This window comes from Colletotrichum lupini, chromosome 3 (assembly GCF_023278565.1).
Source record: "Colletotrichum lupini chromosome 3, complete sequence".
Lineage (NCBI taxonomy): Eukaryota > Fungi > Ascomycota > Sordariomycetes > Glomerellales > Glomerellaceae > Colletotrichum > Colletotrichum lupini.
The window spans coordinates 6198506-6217000 of record NC_064676.1 but is presented as its reverse complement, the minus strand read 5'-3'; the positions used below and the strand labels follow the sequence as shown (position 1 = coordinate 6217000).

The following is an 18495-nucleotide window of genomic DNA, read 5'->3' as shown; positions in this document are numbered from 1 at the left end:
GCAACATCCGGTTTGAAGTAGAGGGTAATTGCGAACTAAAAACCCCCCGACCCCAAAGTATCCAATTCGGAACTGCCTATTCGCAAGGAAAGCAAGACTTTAGCGCCCCCGGACAGGGACCGACGATCCGCGGGGTTGAGGAACGCACACCGCTTTACCGTCCCTCGATACCACTCACTCACCGACACGGTCAAGCACAGCCGCATATGAAAGTTTCCACATCGCAGCAATCGGCAGGCTGACGTCTCTCTTGAAGAAAGAAACTATAAAAACGGACCCGACTCATTCGACTCGAATTAATAAACCCGTATAAGGCAGGGAAGAGTCCTATCATTGCGTAATGTGGAAAAGAAAGGGAGGGAGCAAACGGGCTCCTCCTCCTCCGGAAGACGGCCAAGGCTCCACATCCGCTTCCGCATCCGGAATCGCCGCAACCCCGGGATCCGCTCTACACGCCGCCTCGGCCCCTCCCTTGTCCCACAGTACCGCGCTCTCCGATCCGGATCTTTCCGTCCCAGCCGGCATCGCCATGGGTATCAATCTTGCCCTCCCGCCTGAAACCCCGATTCCATCATCCTTCCCGACCCAAGACGCATGTCTAGCGCATCTTCGCCTCTTAACAGCCTTCAACCGCCTCAAGACGGAAACAGGGTACCGCGATGGTCTGTGGGATATTTGGGATGGGCGGGCCGGTACCACCATTACTCCCATGAAACACACCGAAACACGGAATTGCGATGGTGACAGCAGCGGCACGAAGAGCGAAGAACACAACCACAAGACCACCAAGAGAGCACCAATGGATCCGGACACTGGAATCAAACCTGAACTCGACCTGGATATCTTGATCAGACTCCGCGAAAAGAGGTGGGCAATCTACCTCAGCCGCGCGGTAGACCGCTACGCAGCATGGTGGCGGAGTTTCGGCCCAGACATGCTCCTCGAGAGCGACATGCTAGTCATCGGGTCCAAACCTAGTCAGTCGTTATCCTCGTCTAATGGAGGAGATCCAGCCGAGTGTCAAAGCAAGGGCCAAGACGAAGCCGAGCATGAGACTGGGGAGAGCAGACAGCATCGGAGCCGGGCCCGGTATGAAGGGTTCCCCGAGTCGAAGCCGATGGTTTGGCGCGAGGAGATGCTGCCACCTCTAGATGTGCTACTCGTCTGGCACGCGCATATGCTCAACCCGAGACTCTACCTTGAGGTCAATAGATCCCCTTGTCGCTATCGCAACCATCGTCCAAATACTGACATGCTCAAAGGACTGCCTCCGCTACGGTCACAGCTCCCTCTGGGCAGCAGGAATCCCCTGGTCCATTGTCAACGCTGCCATCATCAGCCAAAGTTTTGAATACGTCGTCTCGGACGCGTGCAAAGCACATTGGGAAGCGGACACGAACCTCGCCTGGTACAACGAAGACGATCCTGACGCCAAAGATGTACCGTGCCCTGCGTGTTCTACCTTGGCTTCCATCCCGTGGACGACGTGTGGAGTGTCGCGGGGCGATTCAAGTGCAAAGTGAGTTCTGTTCCTTTCAGCAGTCCACTCCAGACTTTTCTACCTAGTAGCTCTAGCATCCCGCTATTATGGATGCCAGATATCTGACAATACTTCCCAAGACAACTCGACATCGTAGGCCAAGGCCTCGCCGACGGGCGACTAGCCCACGCCTGCCCCTCGTGCGGACTCATGATGACCCACGAATCTCTCCGGGCAGCAAAACTTCGCGACGACATCCAGGCTTCGATACAATCCAACCACGCCATGCCGGGAACAACCCTCGACCTCGATACAGGTCTACCCAACCCTTTACAATACGGCTCAGACGATATGTCAGGGGAATGCCCAGACCGGCTCTTCCCCGCCCGCCTGGCCCGTCGCGGGCTCTCGGAACACATCCTCGAGATGTTCAAGCCCAGGAACAAAACTGCCCCGAGCATTATGGCCGCGCGAGATGCCATGGAAGAGAGCTTTACAGGTAAATTTGCAGATCCCAAGAACTTACGTGAGGTGATGAGCCGGCCCGGCCAAGAAAATGTGACGGCCTTCCGTCTGAGTCTAGACGCAAAACGGCAGACGAGAAAGATGATGTCGCGTTACTGGGAGAACTCGTCGCCTTTCTCCATTGACCTCGTAGGATGTGTGATGCGCCAAGCAACCTTTACTGAAAAGATGTGCAAAGTGAGGGCTTCCTCTCTTCACATACTGAGCTGGCCAGGTGACTGATCTTGGCAGCTCAACTGGTTGCACTATCCTACAGCGCGGGATATCATGGGAAAACTTTTAGAAAAGTACGCCCGATTCGTCGAGATCATCGCTATTGCCTCGTCCACAGAGGACAAAGTTGCCGTCCCGACACTTGACGTCGACCTCGCGTGGCACACGCACCAGCTCTCTCCCCAGTCCTATTTTGTCTTCACACTCGCAAAGACGGGGGCCTTTGTAGATCACAATGACAAAGTTGACGAGGATCGACTAAGCACAGCCTTTGAGTGGACAAGTAAGACATACCAGGAAAAGTACGGCGAGATCTACTCGGAGTGCAAATGCTGGTACTGCGAAAGTGAGTGTCCCTATCAGTACCACCACCCCAGAGCACTGTCATCTTGATCTCTCCAGCCCCAGGGGGAAGTCGTGATATCGCATGTTCTCGCTGCTCGGCGCACTCCGATGGTGATAGCTACAATGAAATTGGCCGTGATTACTGACTGCAGATGTGTTATCTGTAGCCGTCAGGGTGATGGCCTTGCCCACGACCAAGATGTTCGGAATAGGCAAGGAGGAAAAGCGTAAGGCATCTTGCAACCACTACACTTCCCCGCGCCCCCATGTGTGCCTGTGTTACTTTTAGAATCAGCCACACTTACTCACCAAACCCCTGCTGAGCGTACATGTACCTTAGTTCTCGAAGCATGGCATGCAGCCTCCAAGGCCAACAATATGCCCATGCCGCCAGCCGCCGAGTCTGCGCATATCTCGTCGCATCCGGCGGTGCACACCAACGAGACGACAGCGCAGCGGACAGCGACACGTCCATTGCGTTCTGGGTTCAGGAATAGACTGGAAGAAGCGCATTCCAAGGCGCGCAAGAGGGCAAGCGAGACTTTCAAGGTGGACTCTGGCAAGCGCATGGGACCTCGCGGTGAAGATAAGACGTCATTCTGGGGGAAAGATATCGCCGTGGACGGACCTTGGGCATCGGTCGTGGCCGCCGTGACGACGAGCACCCTGTATCCCGCTGGGCCAGGCTTCGTGAACATGGGCCCCGGAGCTGTAGGCAGCTGCGCAACGGGAACGTGTGGAGGAGCTACTGGCTGCGGCTCCGAGCTGCTGGGCATGTGCTCGGCAGGGTGTGTCGGGGTGAGTGGTCCTTCTTCGTTTGGTCAAGCTTATTACGTTCCGCGGGATATCTCCCTCCCCTGCAATCTTCTTATCGCTGCCGAGGCTTGAAGTTGCCCTGAATCTTGACTGATATCCAAGTGACGGCGACAGAGTGCCTGGTTTGGCGGAAAGGCCGGATGTACAGGTATGGGTGAAGGCGGATTTGACTTCTGAGAGACAATCAAACAGTCAGGTTGTCGATAAGACACAGAGGCTAGGCGGAGGATAGCAGTCGGCCGAGATATTCTCCATGATAAAGAATGGCGTGTGTGTGAAGTTGCAACTCGGTGCCGCTTAAGCTTATTCAGATGCAAGGTCCGATCGGAGGTCGGGATGTGGGCTCTTTTGCGTCTTGCCATCCTGGGGAGGTCCGCCTCGCACGAGTAATGGGATTCTGAGAACGCCAGCCTATGGGGACGGGCAACGCTACTTCGAGGTATGGCGGGAAACTATGTTTAATGGCCAAGCAGCGAATCCGAGCCCATGTTGTACACCGCTTTGGGATGACGATCGCTATCAGCGCTTGCGCAGGCCTGCTTGGCTGTCGTAAATGTAGTCCAACCAGCGGTCGAGATGGCTTCTCCAGGTTTGCGGCGTTGCGGTGTCGAGTGGTGATCCGGATCTACCCTCCCGTCGACCTGCCTCTATTCGTCTGGCGTGAGACATTAGGCTTCGTTGTTTATGTGCTGCACGTCTGCGAGCCTGCAGCCCGTGGGTTGCCTCGTTTCGATTCTCGAGACCCTGAGAGGTTGCTATCACGAGCGTCACCTCCAAGGGCAGGCTTCCTCATGAAGTCTTGACCACGCATCATCGGCAGCTGGCCCCCAAACAGGAAGGTTCGTGAAAGACCCCGTGCGCTATTGTTGAAGGAGCCGGGACATGGAGGGGTTGACGTGCAGCGGACAGGACCAAGATGGAAGACAGATTGACAGAACGACCAGGATTTCGCAGCCAAGCCATGTCGCTTTTCGCAGGTGATTGACAGGGACCGATAAGATAACGTGCCGGTGCCGGGAGACGTGAGTGGCTGGTCCTCGACTCTCGTGAGCTTGGCGTTAAGGTTGGGAAACTTGGGATGGACCAGGCTTAAGGTTGACGAGAGAGCGGGAGCCGTAGCGCGCCGTGCATCGGCACTCAGAGACCGGGAAGTTGACCAAACGTTTAGATTACCCCGCCAATAACACGAGAGATAAAGGCACACGGAGCTGTCAGCTCGCCCACAGAACCCTGTGGTCCCCCCTGCGAAAGCCCTATGAGACGGTCGCTTTGGGTCGTACTGTGGCCGGACAGAGTGCCCCTTTTCAGAACAGCGCGCCGTTTCATCGACTCAATGCCGCACCGTCGGCGGGTTCCTGGAGGGTCAGGCTGGAGATTAAGACATCAGGTAGACAATCGTGGGGTCGGACGACGTGGTGACTGGCTCGACGGAGCTGCAAACGACATGAAGGTGGGGTTCGACGTTGTACAAGCGAGGGAAACGCAGACTTGGGAACTCTCGCGACCCGCCGACGAGGAAGTCCTTTTGACGACAAACGAGATAAACCGCAAGGACGTCGACGGAAGATATAAATCACGGCAGATCTCCCGCTCTCAGGTTGTTGTTTCTGCTTCATCGTCAGTGCCAAGCCACCCGTTCACCACATCACTCCAGCCTCCATCCCAGTCCTGTCTTCTCACCCGGTCTCATCCATCCGCCCTTTCGCCACCGTCACCATGAAGGTCACTGCTGCTTTGTTCATGATCGCCGGCGCGGCCGTCGCCTCTCCCGTCCCGGCCCCGAACCCCGTCGCCGAGCCCCTGCCGATGCCCACTCCCGTAAGTCCGAATTTTGTTGTGACTGGCCGTTGCCGAAGCCGTTTCTGACATTTTGCATACAGCTTGGCATCCCCACCGCCGCCTCGGCCAAGACCCAGCTCGCTGCTCTGACCGTTGCCGCCTGGACCAACACCGGCACCTACGACCGTGACCTGTTCCCCACCTGGGACACCATCTCCGGCACCTGCAACACCCGCGAGACTGTGCTCCAGCGTGATGGCACCAACGTCGTTGTCAACTCTGCCTGCTCCGCGACCAGCGGTACCTGGAAGAGCCCTTACGACGGTGCCACCTGGACCGCCGCTAGCGATGTTGACATTGACCACATGGTTCCCTTGAAGAACGCTTGGATCGTAAGTCTGCTCTGTGCGCAATGTTAGAATTAAAGGTGCATGCTAACATGGGACGACAGTCTGGTGCCGCATCGTGGACCACTGCCAAGCGTGAGTCGTTTGCCAACGATCTCACCCGCCCCCAGCTGTGGGCTGTCACGGATGAGGTCAACCAGTCCAAGAGCGACAAGAGCCCCGACTCGTGGAAGCCCCCTCTGACCAGCTTCTACTGCACCTACGCCCGCTCCTGGGTTGCGGTCAAGAGCTACTGGGCCCTCACCGTCACCTCTGCCGAGAAGACTGCCCTCACCTCCATGCTCAACACCTGCTAAGCGGAGCAACTTTGGGATGATGTTGACAAGAGCGTTCGAATTTCTTTAGCGTGTCGTATCCAAGTGTTTCTGTTTCGGATCTGATGATCGTCAGCGACTAGGACATGATTGGGTGTTTTGTCTATACAATTTTCACTTCTTACCATTCCAAATTTTCTTCCCAAGGGGACCGCATGGATTCGAGACCGTCGGGAGGGCATGGACACACAGAGACGCAGAGGATGTGCTGGTGGATGGTCGAGGGACAGGTCCGCTTGGCGCCAATTACGAGACGACTTATGATGGATTGACCAGATTGATGCAAGGGGCGACGGGACAAGTCCATTGTTGCAGAATGTGTTTTCTCAGGCCGTGCAAAGGGGGACAAAAGATGCAGGCTGCGCCGTGTTAGTTAGTCTTTAGTCCCGCTAAGACGGAACATCCAAAAGAAATGCAAAAAGCAGATTAAAAACAATGAATAAGGATGGCCCAGAGAAGCCAAGTGAAGCGTCTTTAGAGACTTTGATGCAATCGGTCGTTGTTCTACTCACTGGACGCCTGTAGCATATGCGCAGGTAAATTTGATGGTACTCGAACGGACGCATCCTATTCCCAAGATACGAGACGGCCAACCATCTTGGCGCCTCGGCTGGCGTACCTGAGATGCAGGGCTGTGTGGCTGCTTGCAAATGTGGCTAGTCGACTGGAAATTAAAGTGGCCTCGCTTGCTTGCGCTCAAGATTGCCGAGAGTGCCTGTGTGCGTGGGTAAAGATCATCTTCAGACTTCCATGTCGGTTTAAGCGTAAGACATCGTTGACGGGGGAAAGATATTGAGCGAGGGCTGGGAATGGGACATTGTGGATGTTGTAGGGGGTGATGGACGTCTGCGGTCGAGTGGCGACGGCGTCATGGGCGCGCCGCTGGCTGGTCGAAGCTGTCAGGAGACGAACCGGTGATGTGGTTTGCGAGGAATGAAGAGGTTGGGAGACTTTAGAGTTGAGCTGGAGAGGAAACAACATGACAAGGGCTGTGGGAGACGGAAACGGCGTCCATCTGATGATTCAAACACGAGATGGGCAGGAACCCCAGCTGGATGCAGAGGGTTTGGCGTGGCAGCAACGGCGCGACCGGACACGAGCTGGACGGCAAGAACGCGGTACGTACTCCGTATCCGTCTCGACTCTGGGCAGGTTCACTGACTGAGGGAGGGAAGGTGCAGGTGCAAAGATGGGAAAGAGGGAGGAAGCTGAGGTAATCGATGTTAAAGTCCCCGCTTGCGGCAGCCACTGAGGGTCCCTGAAGCCAAACCAGCTGGCTGGGGAGAAGACGAGGGTGCACACCACTGCATGTATCTCTCCACGCACCTTTCGCAGCCAAGGTACTTGGACCCTGCATTAGCTCATCACTAGGAAGGTCTCCAGCCTCCCATCTGTTGCACTCTTTCCCGCTAAATGGCCAATAGGTGAGGAAGGTGGTGCGCCTGGCAAGCGCGGATTCGTTCAAGCGAAAGGGAAGGCGCCCAGAAATAAAAGCAGACTAAGCAGCGATTCTTCGTGTCATCTCACGCTTACTGGCCCTAATGCAGCAGGAAAGAAACACAGCCTCTCTCGTCTCTGTCTTGGTTGTGAAGTACCTTACTCAACTGTAATTCTGAGGCCCAGTGGTCTTACTTCTCCCAATGACTGAGGTGAGATGGGAGTGTCTCTCTCCTCGGTGCCCGGCTTCACCGTTGCCCGCCTGCTTTCATCTCTGCTCGTGTTCATCCTCGCCCACTTACACTTACACTGACACCCCACATCAGGGTACTTTGTACATTCGTGATTCACTTTCTTCACTTTCGGTCGCCCAGAACCCGCCAGCCTCCTGTTTACTGTTTCCCAAGCGGCGGCTTCGACCTAAACTTAGAGACACAGCGTCCGGTGCCGTCCTTTCACCATTTTCTGTTTCCTTGGCCTCCCACCTGCCCAGTGCACTAGTTCCTTGCTTCCATCCCTCTAGCCTTTCCTTAATTTCTATATTTGGGACATCTTCCTCGGATCACCGTCCGTGGTTGTTTACTCCTCTCGTGTTACCTCAACCTCACCTTACTTCTCAACGTCGATATCTACCCTTGCTCCCGCTCCCTTTCTGCAGCAAGTTTGACTTCAACGACAATCACTCACAGTCTCACCCTCGCCATCGCCCTCCTCCCCCTCACATCTCTTCCATAATCACAACTCAAGATGATGCGCTACGCAGCCTTGACTCTGGCCGCTGCTGGCCTGGCTTCTGCCCAGACCTTTTCCGCTTGCAACCCCGTCAAGGGCGACGGTATGTTCCCCTCACTTACACCAAAAGTGAATGGCGATTCTAACACAATCTTCAGCATGCCCTGCCAACACCGCTTTCGGCGGCGAAGCCAGCTATGACTTCCGCACATCCAAGAACATGAACGACCTCGAGTCATTCTTCATCGTCGACGGCGGCATCAAGTACAACCCCAAAGTCCTGTCATTCTCCGCCGACACGGGCTGCGAGATGACCATCTTCGAGGAGAGCAACGCTCCGACCCTCACCTCAAAGAACTACCTCTTCTTCGGCAAGGTCGAAGTTGAACTGCAGGCCGCCCCCGGTCGCGGCATCGTCACTAGCATTGTCCTGCAGTCTGACGCCCTGGACGAGATCGATTGGGAGTTTGTTGGTGCTGACCAAACCCACGTTCAAACCAACTTCTACGCCCTTGGTGTCAACGACTACACCCGCGCTCGCTACTACGAGGTCCCCTTCAACCCAATGACCAGCTTCCACACCTACACCATTGAGTGGACCAAGGAGTCCATCATCTTCTCCATTGACGGAAAGGTCTACCGCACCGCCACCCCTGCCGAGGGCAACTACCCGCAAACTCCCATGCAGCTGAAGCTCGGAACCTGGGTCGGTGGAAAGGGCACTGCCCAGGGCACCATCGACTGGGCTGGTGGTCTCGCTCAGTGGGATCAGGCTCCCTTCGCCGGTCACTACCGCTCCCTCAAGGTTTGGGACTATGCTGGTGGTGACAAGGCTGGTGCCAAGCAGTACGAGTACTCCAAGGGCTCCGACGGCAAGTGGCAGAGTATCCAGATCATCGGCGCCGGCGAGAAGAGCGGCAGCCCTGGCAGTGTCGGCAACGTCGCCAGCCCCAAGCCGGAAAAGTCCAGCGACAAGGACGACAAGAACAAGGCCCAGCAGTCCGATGCCCCGACACAGAGTGCTAAGAACACTACCACCGTCATTCAGACTCCCACCACCAGCGCCCCGGTCGCGTCCTTGACTGTCGCCGCCAACACCACGACCACGCATGCTAATGGCACGTCATCGACCCTGACGAGACTGGTCTCCACCTCTGGATCCCCCACCGGATCTGTCAACGCTCAGACGACTCTCCCTTCCACAACTAGCGGCACTCCCGCTCGAACGAGCGCTCCGGCGCCTGCTGCCGCGTCCACTTTGCAGAGCAGCTTCTTCGTTGCGGGTGTCGCGGCTTTGTTCGCTGCCATGATGCTGTAATTGGATCGCCATCGCGATCGGTCAGCTTTGCCTGCCTCTTCCATATGTGCATATGTTTCGGAAGACGGGCGTGTATGTATGTAATTATGTATAATGAAAAGGGACAGGGGCGTATTGGCATCGGAAGCCAGGCTTGCTTATAGATTGCTCTACTAATAATACCACGTTGACTACAATCTTGTCCATTCAGTTTTCTGTACTTCGTAGTGATGTACGGAGAAAAAGCCTTGGCGGACGTCGGCTACCTACATGTTTCTATGTTGAATAACGTTACACAGCTGCCCGTCACTCACATAACCTTTTTCACCTATGCCCAAGCCCGGGCAGCATCAAGAAAAGCCTCTTGTAGACTAACGGAGGTCCACGTGGACATATTCTGGGGAATCGAATTTGAGCCATGGATGGGTGAAGCTTAAATTCTACACGTCTCGAGCTTCGAACCCCTTTGGACTCGTTTCTATGTCTAGGACTCTTAATCCCCCTCCCCACTCGAAGACGGGACGGCAGAGATGGAAATTGATTGGGTCTTCTTACACCTTGCCATTTCAAACCTAGATAGATTGTGGACTGGAGCACCTTGCCGGAACCGAAAGTGGGTTGTCTGAGGCTATCGCGGAGTAGGTTCTAGGTAGGTAAGTACCCAACCTGGATGGGAGGTTTGATCCATGAACGTGCTGTGATTTGATGCCGTCCAAATCCAGGACTTTTCTTTTTGGTATCATGGCTGGCGGACATGTGTACGGCTGGGCTGGACTAAGCTTCGTCTAGAGAAACTTTGTAAAACTGACTATGTTGCATGATAGACGTGGGTTCACGATCCTGCTCGAGGGAACCAAATTTTGAAGAGCCGTTCAGGTTGTTTGAACAGCCTCCTGTCTCCGCTCTTTTTCCGTGAAAAGAATTTAAGCGTTTATGGACCTTGGTTAAGCAGTTGCTCTGTATTCATTTTTCTCTTTGGCGATAGCGGAAAGATTTGCTACTTAAACATATTGACGACCTAGTTGGGTCGATAGCAAGTCAGATATCACATCGATTCTTCCTCCTTCCTCATCTCCTTCCCTTGCCTTGATCTTTCTTATTCATAAGCGAATACCACAAGTATCACCTATTCTTTCCAAGACAATGGAGAACCGCATTACACGTCCCGCCGCCGAGGGCGAGATCATATATCCACAGCCACGATCATACGTCTCCAGTGGCTGGGAGTACCAGCAACCAGGCCATCACGAGGATGGCCGATATGAGGAAGACAAACCTAAGGAAGAAGATACCGTCCTCGTAGCTCGAGGCCGATCCCCGCCGCCGGTCCATATCAACGAGGCAACAGGCCCCAGGACCTTGTTCTTCCCAGAAGCGACATCAGCCTCGCACCACAGACACGAGAGCGCCCTCGCCAGCGACGGAATCCACCTCCCCCGCCTCCGTCCCGGCCTAGCACCCGTCCTCAAATGGGACTCCCTCCACCCGTCAGAGCGAGCTCCGTTGCGAGCCCGTGATCTCCTCCACGTAGTCGACTACAACTTTGGCCCTCCCTGGGCACGCCGTCGGATCGACGAGCACACCCCGTTCGCGCACGACGTCAACCTGCGGTATTCGCAGGCCCAGAATTACTTTCGCGAGCAAGAGGCTCGATGTCCCTTGATACCATTGCCCAAACGTCGTGCCGACGACTCATTCCCCAACCTCGTCCAGGACGAGCACCACCACGTCGGGAATCCATCTTCACGGCCGGGGCTGGCGTATCACGGTCCTCTCGTTCCGGCGCGGGAGGCGGAGTATGGCGGGTCGCCGGCTCCTCGCCCTGTGCTCCAGCCTCGTTTGAACATCGACAACCTTGCGGTTCGGCCTGAGACGCATTCCTATCGCTTGCCACCCGTTTTTGAGCATGAGCCTGGAGAGATCTGGGAGCTGCGGGAGGTTCAAGAGGTTCAAGAACAATCCCAGCAGACTTATACTGGGCTCTTGAACACTCCCATCTAAGCCGCTTGAAGGTCTTGTCAAGGTTAAAACGCTCCCTTTCTTGATTGAACTTGCAACCGATGGGTGCGTTTTTGCTTCGGATAATTAGCTGCATGTTCGTCGGGCCAGTAGGAGGATTTGCTGTATGGAAACGGAGTAATGGTTGGATCCAGGTTATTCGCAAGTCTTCTTGCCATTCGTCCTTGGGCTGGTTCTATGGATGAGGTCAATTAGCTCTTGAGGCGATCAACTTCTCAAGTTCTGTATATGTACAAATCAGAACTTCCCAGTGACTGCTCGATTTCCTGCGTTGTACTCGTTATGTAGTGACAACCATCTTCACCTACTCAGCAGACCCTTCAACTTCTCCAGCGCATCCCTCTTCACCTCGTCCACAGGCGGCTGCACATCGACGCCAACGACGTCCGGCTCGTCCGCCTGCGGCGGGTCCAAGCTCTGGAATTGGCTGTGCACCAGGTTGGATCCAGCAAAGTGGCCATGCCTATTCTTGACACGCTCGAAGAGCACCTCTTCGGGCGCGTGCAGTGTGACAAAATGGACAAACATGTCCTTCTCCGGGTGCGACGCACCGCGTAGGACGTCACGATAGGCGCGCTTGAGAGCGGAACAGGTGACGATGACACCCTGGTGGTCCCGCTCCAGTTCCTTAAGGGCCTCGTCACGGAGGGCGTCGAGCCAGCCCCAGCGGTCGTCGTCGGTGAGAGCTTCGCCTCTGTGCATCTTTTCTACGTTCTCCTTTGGGTGGTACTGTCGAGCAGGCCGGAAATATGTGTCAGTGTCAGTGCGCTTGTTGGCAGACATAGAGTTGGCGGTTCATCTGAGGGAGGATGGAGGGAGGAGGGGCACAGACGTCGTCGCCTTCGATAAAGGTCATGCGTAGCGAACCTGTCAGATACTTTGCTATCGTCGTCTTGCCAGTGCCCGTAGGTCCCGTCAGAAAGACGATGTGCTGTTTCGGCCGCGACAGTGGTGGTGCAAAAGACAATGGAGTGGATGGCGTTCGGATGATGTCATGCGAAATCTAATTACCTATCGAGGCAAGTACGGAGCATCTAAGTGAGGTCGGGTAGGAAGGCACCGGATAAGTGTAGAGCAACTGCCTTACCTAAGCTAAACCAGGGAGAAGCGGAAGGACGAGGAGACTATTGGAAGGCAAGGACTGGGACGCAGCTTTCTTCTCCTCTTCTCCCATCTACAGGACCAGCCGAACAAGCATCAGACATTCCAGAACGATATGACTACTTACGACGAGACAGAAACAGCCACAGAACCAACACTTGGACGGCCGTTGACGAAGCTTGCCAATGTCGAGATCAAGAAGAAGAGCCAATCACTCTCTACGACCGCCCCGTTTGGATGCGGTGCTTCTGGCCGTGGGTAGCGGCACGGGTAACGGCATGGAAGATCCCATCAACCATCAGACTTTTGTGACGAGACTTTGGACACCTTGCGTCAAACTCGGTCCAATCCAAGACACCCAATCAAGATCACCTTATTTCGGGGCTCATCCGTCCCTTCCGCAACTTTGAGCCGCACAATGGATGGCTTCTCGGAGAAGCGACACAACAACATCGATGCAAGGCTCGCAAAGCGCCAGCCGCCGCCAGACAGTGCTGGCTGGACACAGAAGCGCAGCCTTTATATACGAGATGGCATCGCGTAATGTGCAACAACAGGTCTATTAGTCTAGTTGGTTAGGACGTCGGATTCTGATTCTCAGAACCTTCCGTAGGCCCAGGTTCGAATCCTGGATGGACCTCATCTCTTTTGCCAGTTCTCAGAAATATCTCAACCGACAACAGATTCCTCTTTTTACATCATATGTTTCCAATCCTCCACGTTGGATTCCATCCGAGCGAGACCTGCTTCGTTGACTCGTTCCAACAATTCGCTTGCACCTGCGGTCCGAGACGCAAATGACGGATTTTCGGCCTGCATGCCGCGGGATCATGACAAGCGACCACGCACTGACGGGTTCTCGACTTGTGAAACGAGCACTTCATCCCCGAACATGAGAGGAACATCATTCTCTCTCTCGTTCTCTCTCTCTCTCCCACTCTTATTCGCAACTCAATAGCTGGCATTGGTCAATTGAACCATGGGCGACACTTCGTCTATTGAGGATCTACTTATCGAGGGTCCGTCTATCCGTATCGCACGTCACCAGCGCCCTCACGGAACCAGTCGTCTGCCTCCAGCGCCTCCTCTGGGCTTGCATAGCTAATGATTGTGCTCTTGGTCGTCGTGTAGGCCTGGTATGCATCGATACCGTTCTCGCTGCCAACACCGCTCGCGCTCGTTGCGCCACCCCACGGACTGCTGGGATCGTTTCGATGGTGCGTATTCACCCACACGATGCCTGCGTCGATTTCTTCAGACACTCGAAACGCTTGCGCCACGTCCCGCGTCCAGATGCCCGCTCCTAACCCGAATTCACTGTCGTTGGCGAGTGCGATGGCCTCTGATTCCGTCTTGAACGGCGCCACTACAACCACCGGCCCAAACGCTTCCTCCCGCCAGATGCGCGACTTGAGGATGTCGCCTTCGGCACGAGACACCAGCACTGTCGGTTCAAAGTAGTATCCCTTGGCAAAGTCGATTCCATCCAGGCTGCTGGTTCCAGACATGCGACGACCGCCCGTAAAGGCTGCGCCTTCTGCAGCAAGCGCTTCATTCACAAGCGCCTCTACGTTTGACAATTGCTTCGCCGACACCAGTGGGCCCATCATGGATTCCTGATTGCTCGGTGAGCCCATCCGCCGGACAATGGATTCGGCCTTGGCTTTCAGCTTCTCCAACACTGACTGCATGATCCCTTCCTGGACGAGAATTCTGGTACTGGCGACGCATGTTTGTCCGCTAGCAATGAAGGACCCGAATGCGATGCCATTGACTGCAACATCCACATCGGCCTGTTCGAAGACGATCAGCGGCGCTTTACCTCCCAGTTCCGCCGTGTACCGCGCCAGATTGCCGCCGACAATCGAGCCAATGGCTCTCCCAGCCACAGTGCCGCCAGTGACGTCGACTTTGCGAACAAGCCGATGTTCGACGAGGGCCTTGCCAGTTGTTGCGCCGTATCCAGGAAGCACGTGGAACACTCCGTCGGGCACACCAGCTTTCTGTAAGATCTTGCCCAACAGCAGCGTCGTGAGCGGTGTCAGTTCACTCGGCTTCACCACAACGCTATTTCCCGCTGCAAGGGCGGGCGCTATCTTCTTGACAGCAACCAGGAGCGGGTGGTTGAAAGGCGTGATCTGCACCACAACACCCAGCGGCACACGGTCAATCCAGTTGTGCAGCTTGCCCACAGTTGGCAGTACCGCACGCTCTTCAGTGCGCAGCAGGGCGGCATAGTATTTAAACCACTTGACCAACGTGGGCACTTGGGCACGCATTTCGCGTATCGCGCGTCCGGTTTGGCGCACCTCGAGAGGAATCAGCGAGGGCAACTCTGCGGTGAGCAGCTCAGCCGTCTTGTCGAGAACATCGGCGCGAACATGACGGGGCGCTCTAGACCACGTTCCGGCCTTGAAGGTTTCGTGCGCCAGACGAATCGTTTCTTCAACGTCTTCCAGGGACGCTGCGTGACAGCTGCACGCATTCGGACGCCAGTCAGTCTCACCCGTGTGGGAAATAATTGCGGACGGGGCATCGAAGTTGAGGCTGAGGGCTGAGAACTTACTTGGCAAAGATCTCACCTGTCGCGGGGTCTTCGACCGGGATCCTGTTGGCGTGTGAGAGTCGAGCATCAGCACAAGTGTGAGTATGAGCATAAGCATGAGCATGAGCATGAGCATGAGCTCGAGCACAGATAAGCGCCCTGCAGCCCCTCGCGCGGGGTACTGGGAAGCTTCGAAAGGTGAAGAAAGGGAAGAAAAGGTCACGAACTGCTCTGCATGACCAGGCTTCTCCTGGCCTCCCACCCAGAGGTTGTATGGCTGTCCTGTCATCTTGTCTCTTGTGTGGCTGTCACTCAGAGTTTCGTCGGTTCAAAAAGCCACCTCGCAACGAAAGGTCGCCCGCGGCGTGCCATTTACCTTTTATTGGAGTGGTAAGCAATCCATCTGCCTTTAGTTCCAACTGCGGGGAACTATGCGGGATGCATCGATAGCCAACTCCGGCCGGCTCCGTGCTACTATGCTCCACTGTGGGCATCCATCCTCGGCCGCGATAACAGAGTCTCTCTATTCACCTTACTTTCCGGGGTTGGTTCACTTTGTCAACCTATTTCGTAACACGCGATGCAAACCACAGACAGGGATCCCCATCAAAATGCAAGATCATAACAAGCTTAGAGGCTAGGGCCAACAGTTTCGCTAGCTTTGGTCTCCCCCGCCAAGCAGAGAACGGATGGGGTAATAGTTGACATAGCCCAGCCTTGAAGGTGGAACGGCTGCAAGTGTTATACTTCAAGGGGGCACGATCTCGCTCGGCTTCTGTACGAAACGCACACACTCTCTCGACAAAGCCTGTTTCTCGGTGCTGCAGCATCTGCACAACGCAATGAACCATTTGACCAACGGTCTGCTCAGACCCTGCTTCAAACCTACGGGAAACCTCCGTACACATGCAGAGACGCCTTGGAAGCTGCTGCCATGGACTTGGGCTTAAAAATTCCGGCCAAGACGGATGGCATCTCTTATGCCATATAAGCCGGTGTCCTACAACTTGGCTCGCAGGCCTGTGACGCCAGTCATCTGGATTTCTGTTCAACGTTTGGATTGATTCGCCTTTGCCTGGTCTTGTCTTGGTCTGCGGCTGGAAGTCTTGTCAGAGCTCTCGGCAGCCAACAACGACACCGCTCATCTTCTTCCTTCTCTAATCATCATGGATTACATGCGTTCTTTCGTCGGCCGTAAGCCCAAGCGTACCCAGCTGCCAACGGTAGCTACGGACGACGTCTACCCGGTTCACTTCTTTGACGATACGAAGCCTTTTCGTGAGATGCTTCTGAACTGGACGCTTCGCTTCGACGATGTCCTCGACGCAGAGAAGCTCAATCTTTCTCTTTCTCGTTTGATCGAGATTGGCGACTGGAGAAAGCTTGGTGGTCGCATGAGGATGAGAGTAAGTGTCCCCTTGTGTGTAGAATTCGGCACTTGAACAACGCTCTGGAAAGGGGTCTTGCTAACCCGAGCAATCATCAAGCCCGACAACCAACTTGAGCTTCATGTCCCGAAGCAGTTCACACCTGCTCGCCCTGCCATTCGATTTTCCCACGATGTGCACGACTTCAGCATCAAGGAGCACAACATTGCCAAGCACCTCCCCACTACCACCTCCACCCCGTCAATCCAGCCTGGTGTCATCAACTTCTATAACCTTGGCGCTCGTCAAGACGCTCCCAAGACGCTCGAAGACCTCATGTGCTCCGATGAGCCTCAGATTGCTCTCCATGTCGTCTCCTTCAACGATGCAACCCTTGTCGGTCTCCTTTTTTCACACGTCATGTTTGGCGCCGCGGGTATGCAAGCCTTGGTGCAGGCCTGGTCGCAAGTCCTTGCCGGTCGCGAGGCAGAAGTCCCTGTTATACACGGTGCTCACAAGGACATTCTCGACGACGTTGGCGTGGACACTGATCCTGAAAAGGAGGCATACTTGCTTGACCGGCGACAGCTCAAGGGTTTCCGCCACTTCAGGTTCAGCTTACGGTTCCTCTGGGATATGTATCGTCGTCCGGAAATCGAGTCCAAAGTCCTCTGCCTGCCGGCCGACTTTGTCGCCGGCCTTCGCGCTCGCGCCATGGCAGACCTGCACGCCATGGACGAGAAGGGGCTAGGAACTGAAGAGGCGCCTTTCGTCAGTGAAGGTGACGTGCTCACGGCATGGTGGACCCGCCTTGTCTGCCTCGCTCGTGGATCCAACCGACCTGTTACTGTTCTCAACGCTGTGGATATCACTGGCCGTCTCAAGTCTGTCTTCGCCCCCGGAAAGCTGTACGTTCAGAACTTTGCCCTCGGAACCTGGACCCTCCTTAGCTCTGCCGAAGTCCTCAAAGCTCCCCTCGGATACGTCGCTCGCTGCTTCCGCCACGATATTCAGACTCAAACCACGCCTTCTCAGATCATGGCTTTCATGCGCCGTCTCCGTGCTGGAGGCCGGTGCAGTTCTCAGCCGATCTACGGAAATCCAAACAGTATGCTCATCATTTTTACCAACTGGGCGCGTTGCAAGTTCTTTGACTGCATCGACTTTTCTCCTGCTGTGATACCGCGCATTTCTGAACCGGTCACGGTCAACGGCGATATTCAAACCAATGGACACACTACTGGCAACGACCCAGAAAAGACCGCCGCCAATGCCACCGTCACGGAAGTGCTCAACCGCCCTCCTCCCGGAAAGATCGCTTATCACCACTCTCTGGCCCGAACGCGCAGCATCCTTTCTCGCAATGTGTTCACCATTCTCGGTAAGGATCTCCAGGGCAACTACTGGATCTCAGCCCTCGGACACCCCGAATGCTGGGACAAGCTCGAGAAGGAGGTGTCCATGTCGTCCGTGGACGCGCTGAGAAACCTCAACCCCCCATCTGCGAACTAGACACCCATCATTCACGTGCCAATTTCCATGACACGCGGGCCTTGTCTTTGCAGACGGGAATCACAGCATGAATCAGTCACTCATTGAGATTCCCAACCCCCTCATGTCAGAATCTATTGTTTAAGCAATTTCGCCAATCCTTAGCCCGCAGCTTCGCAGGTGGAGAGAATGAGAATGAGAGAGTAATGGACCCAGGATAAACTGATTCCCAGGAGTTTTCGGGGCATCTAGCTAGCTAGTCACGTTTTTTTCTTATGCCGGTCACGTCTGGAATTTTGGTCTGCAATCCTTCCTTTGAGAGGGTTCTGCTTTTTCCGATGTTGCTCTTTCGATGATGATGAATGGTGTGTGGATGTAGATGTATTGTACGATATCCCAATTGTACTGCTATGAATAACTAAACACGAACTCATGAACTATTATTGTCGCCATGTATCAATGCTCATCTTGACTCTGTCACTCACGTGCATGTCCGCAATCCCCCCTCCCCTCCCCTCCTCTCGATCTGAGGGAACATGCTAGCAGGCATTAAACATCGGAGAGATGTCATCACAGCCCCCAAGATAGGTACATCCCGCGTCCCTCGGCATTCGGGGCGTTTTGACA

At 55.1% G+C, this 18495-nt stretch overlaps 9 protein-coding genes and 1 non-coding gene across 10 annotated transcripts; 7 read left to right on the top strand and 3 right to left on the bottom strand.

Annotated features, from left to right (window-relative positions):
- Window positions 1–340: 340 nt before the first annotated feature.
- CLUP02_06627 (uncharacterized protein) lies at window positions 341–3556 on the top strand (the record flags this gene model as incomplete). The annotated part of the gene is made up of 7 exons (XM_049285626.1): window positions 341–1204; window positions 1263–1519; window positions 1621–2182; window positions 2237–2564; window positions 2731–2790; window positions 2904–3361; window positions 3494–3556. The coding sequence occupies 7 exons, from the start codon at window positions 341–343 to the stop codon at window positions 3554–3556; spliced, it is 2592 nt and encodes an 863-aa protein (XP_049142769.1).
- A 1267-nt stretch (window positions 3557–4823) lies between these two features.
- CLUP02_06626 (uncharacterized protein) lies at window positions 4824–5861 on the top strand (the record flags this gene model as incomplete). The annotated part of the gene is made up of 4 exons (XM_049285625.1): window positions 4824–4934; window positions 5009–5197; window positions 5260–5550; window positions 5610–5861. 4 exons carry the CDS (start codon window positions 4824–4826, stop codon window positions 5859–5861), a joined length of 843 nt encoding a protein of 280 aa, XP_049142768.1.
- A 2202-nt stretch (window positions 5862–8063) lies between these two features.
- CLUP02_06625 (glycosyl hydrolase family 16) lies at window positions 8064–9366 on the top strand (the record flags this gene model as incomplete). The annotated part of the gene is made up of 2 exons (XM_049285624.1): window positions 8064–8151; window positions 8207–9366. 2 exons carry the CDS (start codon window positions 8064–8066, stop codon window positions 9364–9366), a joined length of 1248 nt encoding a protein of 415 aa, XP_049142767.1.
- Window positions 9367–10488: 1122 nt separating this feature from the next.
- On the top strand, window positions 10489–11346 carry CLUP02_06624 (uncharacterized protein; the record flags this gene model as incomplete). The annotated part of the gene is made up of 1 exon (XM_049285623.1): window positions 10489–11346. One exon carries the CDS (start codon window positions 10489–10491, stop codon window positions 11344–11346), a length of 858 nt encoding a protein of 285 aa, XP_049142766.1.
- A 318-nt stretch (window positions 11347–11664) lies between these two features.
- On the bottom strand, window positions 11665–12147 carry CLUP02_06623 (thermoresistant glucokinase family carbohydrate kinase; the record flags this gene model as incomplete). Its single annotated transcript, XM_049285622.1, has 1 exon — window positions 11665–12147. The coding sequence occupies one exon, from the start codon at window positions 12145–12147 to the stop codon at window positions 11665–11667; it is 483 nt and encodes a 160-aa protein (XP_049142765.1).
- A 26-nt stretch (window positions 12148–12173) lies between these two features.
- CLUP02_06622 (uncharacterized protein) lies at window positions 12174–13220 on the top strand (the record flags this gene model as incomplete). The annotated part of the gene is made up of 4 exons (XM_049285621.1): window positions 12174–12355; window positions 12466–12719; window positions 12782–12956; window positions 13079–13220. 4 exons carry the CDS (start codon window positions 12174–12176, stop codon window positions 13218–13220), a joined length of 753 nt encoding a protein of 250 aa, XP_049142764.1.
- On the top strand, window positions 13022–13105 carry CLUP02_tRNA095. The gene has a single exon. It is a non-coding gene; the product is annotated as a tRNA-Gln (tRNA).
- A 270-nt stretch (window positions 13221–13490) lies between the features above and the next one.
- On the bottom strand, window positions 13491–15299 carry CLUP02_06621 (aldehyde dehydrogenase; the record flags this gene model as incomplete). The annotated part of the gene is made up of 1 exon (XM_049285620.1): window positions 13491–15299. One exon carries the CDS (start codon window positions 15297–15299, stop codon window positions 13491–13493), a length of 1809 nt encoding a protein of 602 aa, XP_049142763.1.
- Window positions 15300–15419: 120 nt separating this feature from the next.
- Window positions 15420–15946, bottom strand: CLUP02_06620 (uncharacterized protein; the record flags this gene model as incomplete). The annotated part of the gene is made up of 4 exons (XM_049285619.1): window positions 15420–15533; window positions 15659–15742; window positions 15801–15831; window positions 15900–15946. The coding sequence occupies 4 exons, from the start codon at window positions 15944–15946 to the stop codon at window positions 15420–15422; spliced, it is 276 nt and encodes a 91-aa protein (XP_049142762.1).
- A 230-nt stretch (window positions 15947–16176) lies between these two features.
- On the top strand, window positions 16177–17889 carry CLUP02_06619 (uncharacterized protein; the record flags this gene model as incomplete). Its single annotated transcript, XM_049285618.1, has 2 exons — window positions 16177–16416; window positions 16498–17889. 2 exons carry the CDS (start codon window positions 16177–16179, stop codon window positions 17887–17889), a joined length of 1632 nt encoding a protein of 543 aa, XP_049142761.1.
- Window positions 17890–18495: the final 606 nt, after the last annotated feature.